This window comes from Plectrocnemia conspersa, unplaced genomic scaffold (assembly GCF_051122295.1).
Source record: "Plectrocnemia conspersa isolate PC_06_02 unplaced genomic scaffold, ASM5112229v1 ptg000011l, whole genome shotgun sequence".
In the NCBI taxonomy this organism is placed as follows: domain Eukaryota; kingdom Metazoa; phylum Arthropoda; class Insecta; order Trichoptera; family Polycentropodidae; genus Plectrocnemia; species Plectrocnemia conspersa.
Window position 1 is genome coordinate 7,066,323 of NW_028277175.1, and position 10,708 is coordinate 7,077,030.

The following is a 10,708-nucleotide window of genomic DNA, read 5'->3' on the forward strand; positions in this document are numbered from 1 at the left end:
AGAATTACATTAATGAATTTCGAGATATTTTACATACATAATATATTAGCAAAGATAGTCAATTTCCTGTTCAACACAGACAATAATTTTATTAGGTACTAGTTAAGAATATCAGCGTTTTTGTTCTGCTTTTGCCTCTAACGCCTGTAAAAGTCGCCAACAACGTTTTGCTACATAAATACGTTTCAAAATTTAAAATTCAACTTTTTATCGCCATGCGCGTATTATTTTACAAACATCGGTTAAAATCGCAATTTGCTGTTTATTAGTGTCATCGTACGTCCTTAATGTTATCGAGGATATTGATAAAGCCACTGATTTTTTAGCGTGGCGCTGATATTCTTAACAAGTACATTTTAAGATTACAATTAATTGCTGAACGCGGTTTTTACTATTAATATTTTTTAAATAATAATATAATATTTTAATACTGAATTTTTATTAATATATTTTATCCTTCCACCCAAAATTTTATATACTGGCAGCACTACGAGCATAAACATTTTGACAGCAACGATGACAGCTGCGTGTGTTTCAAAAACATGTTAAACTCCTGGATTCCAATCAATGCGGCGTCAGAAAATCCTTCTCAAGAAGATTATTCTTTAGAATTTAATGCTTCAAAAGTGAATGTTGAGTTCGTCGAAGAAAACTCTGAAGTTATTAATAGTAGTAATAATAATAAGGTAGGACCTGGACGACCTAGAAAAGATGGAGCACCGGTTGTGCGCAGAAGAACGGTTAATATATTTTTATTTATTATCAAATTTACAAATACGATAAAGTGATGATATTTGTAATACGTTATTCAGAAGATCAAATGTGATGACTGTGGCGAGCAAGTTACCAGAGGGATTATGCTGGAACGACATTACTGGAAAAACCATCAGAACAAACTAAAATTCTACATTTGTCAAATATGTCCATCGTCATTCTTCACAGTGGTATACTAAAATTAACAATAACATTAAATTTGTTATCTTTTGAAACTAAATAATATTTTTATTGTAGACTGCACTTACGCATCATTATATAACGCATTGGAACTATGGTGAAGTTTGTCCGCTATCGAACGAGTGCTTGAAAACATTGCAGTTTTCCAGAAAAGCGAAACTGTTAAATCATTTGATAAACCATCACAATATTGATGTAAATATATTTGTTTCGTGACATTTATTATTGTAAACATTACATACATTCTTTTTATTAGTAAACATAATTGTTTTGTCACACATTTTATGATTTTGACAGGTTATTCAAAATATTAAAGGAAAAGAAAATCAGAAATATAAAACAAAGGTATAAATTACATTATTTATAACCTATTCTTCACAGTATTTTGGAAACAGGAGGATTTTATTACTTTTGGTGTGAATTCTTGACCTTAAGAAATTTTTTTTTTTTTATTCTTCGGCTGGACAACATTTGGTTTTAATGCTTATATGTGAACGCAAAGAAGTATTCTTATTTCTCGAAAGTTGTAAAATCATCCCATTGCTATTATAGTGTGAACAATCGGTAACCCAGCGGTTCTCAACCTTTTTCACCTTTTGATTAATCGTTCAATAGAATAACAAGGAATTATCATTCATTTTAAACAAATGAAAAGTACAGCCAACGAGAAAACTGTGATATTTTTGTCGCTAATTCTTAGTTACGCGGAAAAGTGTTTGATAGGATATTAATTTATTTCCTAATTTATAACCTGCAATCTATTTCGTTTCTTCGTTTATAACTCACAGTTGAGAACCGAAGGTCTAATCATATTAATATATGGTAATAAAGATTTATATATATTTACAGGTTAAATATCACAAATGCACATACTGCAGTAAAACTTTTGAATGTAATAGTCAACTAATTAGACATTTTAGAATTCATACCGGAGAAAAACCATACACGGTAAAAGTAAGTTAAAAATATTTTTTTAATTATTTTTGTATTAATAATTGATTATTTTAGTGTGCGTTCTGTGGATATAAATTTAATCAAAAAAATTCTCTTATAACGCACGTTCGAATTCATACAAATTCAAGACCATTCCAATGTCCGAAATGTCCGATGACTTTTACACAAAGAGGTAAACAATATGACTTATCAATTATTATCATAATGTAATAATATATTGTTTTATTTTATATAGTAAATATGATAGTCCACATGAAAAATGTACATCCTTTAAATCCGCTGAGTAGCAATCGTACCAAATGTCAGCATTGCTCGTGCTTTTTTCGAAGCAAATTTTCTTTGAATTTGCATAATGCAAAAATGCATAAGGTATTGTTTAGTTTTAACATGCATGTTTAAAATATAAAATCAGCTTGGAAAAATACTATTGTAACAGGAGAATCATTTAAAAATTTTCATAATGTTTTTTGTTATTTTTTTATGAAAAAACCTGGAGTTTAGGGTGCTTATGTATTTTAAAAACAAACATTGAAAAATAGATTTTTTAAATTATATTGAGGCTATTTTATGAATTGTTTTTAGGTTGTGGTACAATTTTAACCAAAGGCATGGCCAAAATGGTTTTACCATTGCAATCCGAAGGCTTCTATGTCATGCCTAATATAATTTCTATTTCGTAAAGCCTTTTTGATTGGCTTGATAATAAAATTTCCAGCATTTTATTTCGTTAGTTACTCAGTAATACTTATATTATGGCAAAAATACTTGGTAATTATAACCATTTTACCTGGAATTGTCAAATTACTAAAATTTGTCGTAAAATTGGTTATAAATTGATTGATTTTAGAAACAAATTTATGGAAACCTATTGTATATATTTCCTTGCAGTCGTTGTCGGCTGCGCTGGTAGTGCAGATTCTTCAACACTCCCTGCGGCACACTTACCAGTTGCATACGTTATGTACTGCAGGGTGCATCCTCATCTTCAGATCATTGTACCTGAAGAGGGCACAGCCATAATCTCTGCGGAAACATTTACAAAGCATAACAAAGATTACATTCAGGGCCAGCTGGGGGGTTTCGCGGTGCCTCGGAAAAATATTACATATATGTGGGGTCCCCTGAAACAAAAGTAGAACTAATGCATGAAAAAAAATCGCGATATCTGAGCCGAATTGCATTGATTCTTTTTCATTCTAAAAAATGCAATCTTCTGTGACTTAATAACATATAAATGACCTATAAACATAACATATAATGAGCTATAAATGCTTTAAAATGACAATAGTTAAAATACAACTAACATGTGATACTAAGTTATCAACATAGAAATATTGACCATTTCCATTTGATTCAAATAAAAAAGAGTTGTGATGGTTATTTTTTCCATGCCGATGTCATCTAGTACATATATCATACTATTATTATATTATAATTTATGTATTACTATATAATATAGATTAATGAGACAAATATATGTATATAATTAAATAAATATTTTTAGACTTTAACTGAAGATCAAATCATAAACAGCACTATAAACGATGTGATGGAAGGATTAGCTTCTTTGAACAGTCTGACGCAGTCGGATATTGAAATATTTCAGAATGACTCGAGTAACCAGCAAAATATAACAATGGTTTATTTTTAATACATATTATGCTTTATTATATATTTATGATATGCACTTGAATTATTTTAATATTATTTAAGGATACTAATAAAAATATGAAATCTAACAGTAAAAAAAGAAAAACAATCAACACAAACATCGACGATATAAGGATAATAAAACCTAAAATTAGAATTAATTTTCATAAGTGTAATGTGTGTGAGAAATCTTTTAAGCATGAGACTGAATTAATAAAGCATTTGAATCTTCATAGTCAATGTGACGTTATCGGAAAAAAGTTAGTATTTTTTATATATATTTTACAAATATATAATATTTATATTTACTTAAATCTTACAGCGATACACAGCAAGCCATTGACATCAGCAGTATTCTCGATAACACAATCAATCCAGATACTACTATTTCATTATTACCAGCCGATAAAATGTTCGAAGAAAATTCTTTTCTTGACGTACCATTGATGAACGAAACTAATCCAAACATATTCTTAAATGAAAGTCAGTTTAATATACTGGTTAATGATACATTCGACAACATATCGAATGAGGTTGTATATGTTGGACACGATGCTGAGCAAACCAACTTTTTACTCACTGATAACTCTCTAGAAAACATTGAAATTACACCTCCGGAACTGAAAGATAGTATTAATGAGTTCAACAGTACTCAAGCATTAGATACATTGCAAGAGCAATTGTATTTTGAAAATTACCCCATTATCAATCAAGAATTAGAAAAAGAAAATATATTTGATAATAGTAATTTTATCCAGAATAATGCTAATTTCGGATATCAAATATCAGTGAATACTGAAGATGAAATACCGACTATTTCAATATCAGAAGATAATGTGATAAATGAAAGTTTGCCAGTAATAAACGATGATAATATTACTGTACCGATTGTTGAATCTCAGCAATATTATATAATATTGTAATTATTTTATTTGCGTAAGTCAAATCCTGTTTGTTTTGAGCTATTTATAATATTTTAAAATATCTTTTAGAAATCAACCTGAAGAAAATACTGTGAATGATCATGTTGAAGGTACAAATTTCACGTTTGAAGCTATTGAACCCACTAAAGTTGTAAGTGACAATAAGTTTTGTATAAATAACTTAATAATAATAATAAGCTTCAGGCACTGTGACCTTTTAACAAAGGTCACAGTGCCTGAACTTAGCTCGCAATATCTTTTTGCCTGGTTGCCTAAATATATTGTACTTTGAAGTCAACATCGTTTTGATTAATGCAAATGAAAGACAATCCTTGAGGATATCTGTGTATGTTTTACTTGTAACAGTTTTCTTCATAGTCATATATTGCTCTAAAATTAGAATTCGGTATCATCTCCAAAACAAGTCTCTGCAAAAGTTATTTGAATATTTCAATTTTGAAATAACGATGCCACAATTCAATTTGATGATCGAAAATTCTGCTATAGAAGTCGCGCCTTTCTAGTCCTCTTATATATTGTGTTGATAATTTAACCCTTCACTACTAAACAGCTGTTAACAGAGCATTGCTCTGCTTTGCTGCCATTATGTTGCATACCTAATTTTTACTGTAACACTGCAGCTAATTGACAGAGCAATAAAGCAGTTTTGAATTTTATTTTATTCACATTATTATGTCGATGTATATAACTGAAAAAGCACTTCAATGTCTTTGATTTTTATTGTTTAATTTTTTGTTTATATATGTATATGTATTTCGCAAATATTTATATTGTTAATAAATAAATATTTTTGGTATATTATAGAAATATAAAGGCAAATGGTATAAGTACCCACCGCTAGCCAATCGGTGTGATATTTGCCCTGCGAGTTTTACCAAGCCTTCTGATTTGGTTAGACACAAGAAGACTCACGACCCTAAGAAGCAATACTCCTGCAATGTTTGCGGTAAATTGTTCACGTTGATATACGGACTGAGATCTCATGAAGCTACGCATTGTAATCCTTCCGTTAAATCTATTATTTGCAAGGTATTAAAATCTTAACTATTCAGAACTTTATATAGTATTTAAAAATTATTATCGGTATTGATAGGTATGCGGGAAAACTTTTGCCCAAAAAAGGACACTGGCAGTTCATAGAAGAATACACGAGGGGGTAAAACCATATCCGTGTACAATGTGCTCGCATTCATTCCGGACCTCGACACAACTCAGTGTTCATACAAACACTCATTTCAATGGTAATGAAATATTAAATTTAAAATTATATACTTGTGATAGTGACTCAAATGCATATAGTAATTTTGTGTTAAATAAAAAACATGTTAATATATATTTTACACATAAAAAATATATTTCTTTTTTGCAGGTGTTTATTCAAGAAAGAAGAAGATCGAAGAAATGTTTGCTTCTTGCACTGATAATAAATTAAACTGACTCTTTAATGTAAGCAATACACAATTTGCTTGTTTTTAATAAAAGTAAAACTATTTATATATTTATAATGTTTATTTCATTTTTATACCACTAATAATCACTTGAAATGTGCGAAACATAAGGTTAGTCTAAAAGTGGCGACAACTTCCTCAAGGATATCATCGTTTTTAAAGGTGCCGATACAAGCGACAAAGAATTGTCAAATTTATATCAAAGCTTAGTCTGGATTTCTCACCGAAATTAAAAATAGCAATAAAATAAAAAAAAAAGTTTAAGCTGATAAATGGATGGTGATGGGTGGCAATTACACATAGATTGAGCCACTGCAGTATTATTTATGTGAATATAGTTAAGTTATATGTAGGAAGACATGTGATTCCATCAAGACGGCGCAACTTGACACACATCGAGTGCAGGTAAAATGTTGAATGTTTTGCGGTAAAAATTTCCGGATCGAATTATTTCACGTTTTAGTGACGTCAACTGGCCGCCAAGATCATGAGATATAACGCCGATGGATTTTTTTTGTGAAACTGAATCTGAAACTGCAGTTGGATCAATCTTTACATATATGTATATTATATTTTAAGTTTAGTAATGTTTTTTTTATCTATCGTTATCGTTAATTGAATTATATATCGTTAAGAAATGGAGGTAAGTAAAGTATATTATTTTATGCAAGTGTTTGGACACAATTAATAAATACTCTACACGGACAACCGCTTGGATTTTATGACTATTTTTTTTAATAAACCATAGTATTTTACCGCAACAATTATTGGTAATCCTGGAAATATCGCAGCTGAATTCGTTAGCCATCTTGAACCACAATCATAGTAATTTTATATCATAAAGCCACTGGATTTTATCCTCCCCCCCCCCTTTACAAAGACAATTTAATAATTCCACTATTGCTTCCATCTTTTGAAGAGCAAGAGCTTTAAATATGTAATGAATAAGTATACATCAGATATGGACACGCCTCGAAAAATTTAAGATAAAATAAACTTTAAATCTCGGCTTTAATTGAAAATTCTTATTTAGAATTGTTTTTTTAATAATTAATAGATTCGTTTAATAATAAGTGATGTTTTTAATACTATTTTACCTTTTATGTTTTATTAAAATATATTATTAAATAAAAATATGTATTTATTACAATAAAAACCATTTTCAAAATAAGAATTATATCATTATATTTTTTCACAACTAGCAACATTGGTTTGACAGCTGAGGTCTGTCTTAATGGCTGAACATTATTGATATAATAATACATACATTTTTAAGATGTTACAAGGTTTTCTCAACTATTTTGTCATATATATTATCTTCGTAACCTATCGCATGTATAACATATATTTTTTACGCCCATTTTCGTAGACTTGATCCAACCGATGGATTCTGTCGAAAAAATCAATTCTTCTAAATTGCTGCGAAGATCGCGCTGTACGAGGTGCCCCAGAAGCAAAGACGTTAAAACTACAGCGTACTGTGGCAAATGCAACTCTTGTATGTGCACCAGACACTTGAAATACTTATGCGATAATTGTACAACAGGCATGTATTATTATTTACTTTATGATTTTATTTTATTGATATTTATATTTTTTACTATTATCGCAGAACACGCAGATTTTAATAAAGTCGAATACATGAACGCCCTGGACCGCCGAAGTCAACATTTTAAAATAAACCAATCGCATTTACATGATAATCTGACATCTGATCATCTGTGCAGAACGTGTTTATCAATACACAGTCAAGTTTATTCGATATTTGACTTTTGTTATCACTCGACTGTGTATATAAATGAAATGATTACATCGCTGTGTTCGGTACAGGTAAAATATTATTTAATATTTTCTTATATATAAATATTTCAAATTTAAATTGCAGCCAATTTTTTTATACAAATAGTCAGTTATCAGTAACGGTGAGTTCATATAAGTTCTGTAAGCTTAACTTTTTCTATATGATTTTCCAAATTAATACATAAATAATTTAATAATCGTAGAATATAAATATAGAAATATACATCATTGGCTACTACATTTTTTTCAACAAATAAAATAATGCCCATAAACGATCCATCAAAATCAAGGCTCACCAGGAGTAGAAGGATGTGAAAATTATCCAAACATTTTTTTATAAAATAAAATTGATTAATGTGGTACAATATATACTCTTTTGAATAGTATTATAAAATTAAGTATTAATTATATTGCTTATTCTTTCTTTTAAATGTTATTGAATGATCTAATTTGTTGTCATTATTATTTAAGATACAAAAAGACGATAACCTTCCGAAGACTATCTGCGTAAGATGTATAGAAGATATAAAAGCAGCATATCAATTCAAGAAGAATTGCGAGAGAGCTGAAATAGTCATAAAAGAGCATCAAGAAGTAAGCGATTTGTATTGTCATTTAGAGAGTCACGTCCGTGTGATAACAGATCTATTTTAAATACAATTCGTGAACCAATTGTCACAATAGTTGTATTTAAATTTTTTTTTAAGTAATCGGACCGTTGCAATCAATAATTCGATTACTTTCAACTATGTCTCTAGAAAGATTTTAAAATAAATATTAGGTAGATGTTTTATTTTTTCTTAAACATTCTAAAGCAACAGTTATATTATAGCAATATGTCTGTATCTGCTATTATTACATTATAAATTTTATAAATTATAATTTATGTATTTACAATTAGATGGCCATAATGAAGACGGACTCTATCAAAAAAGAAATTGACGATCCTCTATTTGCAAATTTTCACATTGACAATTACCGAGGCTTGACCACCGTCGAAGTGAAACTGGACGAGTTTAAAACTGAAACTGACTACGACAGCATCAATGTAACCCGAGAAGTAAAACAGACAGCGACTCCAGATCCGGAATACGACGATCACTTCGGCGATGCCGATTCACCACAGAATCTCTCTCTAGAAACCCGCAAAGATAATTTAAAAATATATGTTAAAAAAGGCATTTCGACGATTAAAACAAAGCTACACTATTGCAAATTTTGCGATTACGAATCGACAGAATCGTCTAACGTTAAGCGGCATATGCGGAAGCACACAAACGATAGACCTTACAAATGCGAAGTGTGCAATCGTAGTTTTACACGTTCCGAGTCTTTGAAGGAGCATTTGAGGATTCACAGTGGAGAAAAACCGTATTTGTGCGAACAGTGTCATTATAGGAGCTCTTCTAAAACTGGTCTGAGGGTTCATAAGATGAACAAACATTCGCAAGAAAAGAAGTTTCCTTGTAAGGAATGTAATTATAGAGCTAAAACTAGAACAGCTCTATTAACGCATGAAAAAACTCATTCTGGTATTAGAAATTTCTCTTGCGATCTTTGTCCGTACGAAGCTATACAGCTGCATTGCTTGGAACGTCATAAAATGATGATACATAGTGCTGAGAGGCCGTTCGTTTGCGATAAATGCTCTTATAGATGTGTCAGCAAAAATTATTTGAAGATACATCAAAGGACACATCTGACGATTAAGAGGTTCTCTTGCGACGAGTGTCCATACACGTGTCACACACAACATAAGCTTAAGTGCCATAAGAGGATACATACGGGGGAGAAGCCTTACGAGTGTGACCATTGCGGATTCAAGAGCGCTTCCATGAGCTCTTTAAAGAGACATATCAAAAGCCATAGCGAGAGCGAGATTAAGTTATAGCATAACATCAATGCGGAGAGAGGAACTGTTCTAAAATATTGTAATACTAAAGGTTATTCATTTTAAATGTTGTAGATGTCAAATTAGCTCGAGTCAATAATACAAGGTGATTAAACTTGTGATTATTAATATTTCATATTTAATTCGATTGTGTAATAGATTTAATCGAAAACGAGTATATGGCTGATATTGTTTCGAATCTTGACATTGAATTGGCTATTTAAAAAAATATAAGCTTTAAACTCAAATTATTTGTTTAAATAGTGAGTTAGGTTTACTCTGTGAAGAGTTGCATAAGGAAAGTTTATTTATTTTATAATTAATGATAAAAATATCTGTGATCTCTAAGATTGACTTGAGCCAATTTGATAACTACCAGTAAGTCCAAAAGAATTTCAGTTCATATAAAGAAAAAAAATGTGGTAAAAATATTTTAATGTTAAGATTGCGAATATCGCTATCAACAAATGCAGCTTCAAATAAATATCACAATAACCTATTCAGTTAAGATTATCAATATTTTAATAATTTTGATTACAGATCTGTCAATCTCTTCTTTATGCATATATTAACTTTTATACCATGTTTGTTCCCAATTATATTGAACCTTTAAATGTTGACGGCGTTTTTGCTTAAATTAATTTTATCTGGTAGTACTATAGGTGTTTTGTTTGCTCTACCCGTAACATTGCAACATAAAATTGACTATGAGAGAAGCATTCATATCCCAATTAAATTCCTGTATTTGGTATTAAAGCTGCTTGAAGCGGTCATATTATCATTGATTAGAATAAACATGTTACAACTGGCATAATCTCTCAAATCGAAATATTTATTATTCTTTTTCATTGATTGGTGCAAATACTGCTTGTTTTGGAAGTAATTCGTTATAGGTGCTTAAATATTTTATTTATTTATTTTATTTTAAAAATAATAAAAACATAGGTTTGTGAAGTCTAGATAATAATTCCTTAGTGACATAATAAGGCTACCAACCTTGAAGGTTAGCTCACGCTGTGGTAATAACTACTGAATAACTGGTAGCTTTTTATTATTATATTATTAAT

General features: G+C 29.9%; 1 protein-coding gene across 1 annotated transcript; it reads left to right on the forward strand.

Annotated features, from left to right (window-relative positions):
• Positions 1–495: 495 nt before the first annotated feature.
• Positions 496–9,793, forward strand: LOC148229287 (uncharacterized). The gene is made up of 17 exons (XM_088196822.1): positions 496–740; positions 813–944; positions 1,012–1,149; positions 1,252–1,299; positions 1,804–1,902; positions 1,963–2,080; positions 2,144–2,277; positions 3,413–3,547; positions 3,622–3,818; positions 3,881–4,477; positions 4,551–4,632; positions 5,307–5,531; positions 5,596–5,743; positions 7,320–7,496; positions 7,563–7,780; positions 8,222–8,344; positions 8,652–9,793. The coding sequence occupies exons 1-17, from the start codon at positions 543–545 to the stop codon at positions 9,639–9,641; spliced, it is 3,759 nt and encodes a 1,252-aa protein (XP_088052948.1). The 5' UTR covers positions 496–542; the 3' UTR covers positions 9,642–9,793.
• Positions 9,794–10,708: the final 915 nt, after the last annotated feature.

What these genes read in the sequence shown, in the direction of transcription:
- LOC148229287 (XM_088196822.1), top strand. Translation starts at nt 543, where the DNA reads ATGTTAAACTCCTGGATTCCAATCAATGCGGCGTCAGAAAATCCTTCT. An exon ending in ATCAGAAATATAAAACAAAG is followed by an intron (nt 1,300 to 1,803) that starts GTATAAATTACA and finishes ATATATTTACAG; the next exon opens with GTTAAATATCACAAATGCAC. An exon ending in ATAATGCAAAAATGCATAAG is followed by an intron (nt 2,278 to 3,412) that starts GTATTGTTTAGT and finishes AAATATTTTTAG; the next exon opens with ACTTTAACTGAAGATCAAAT.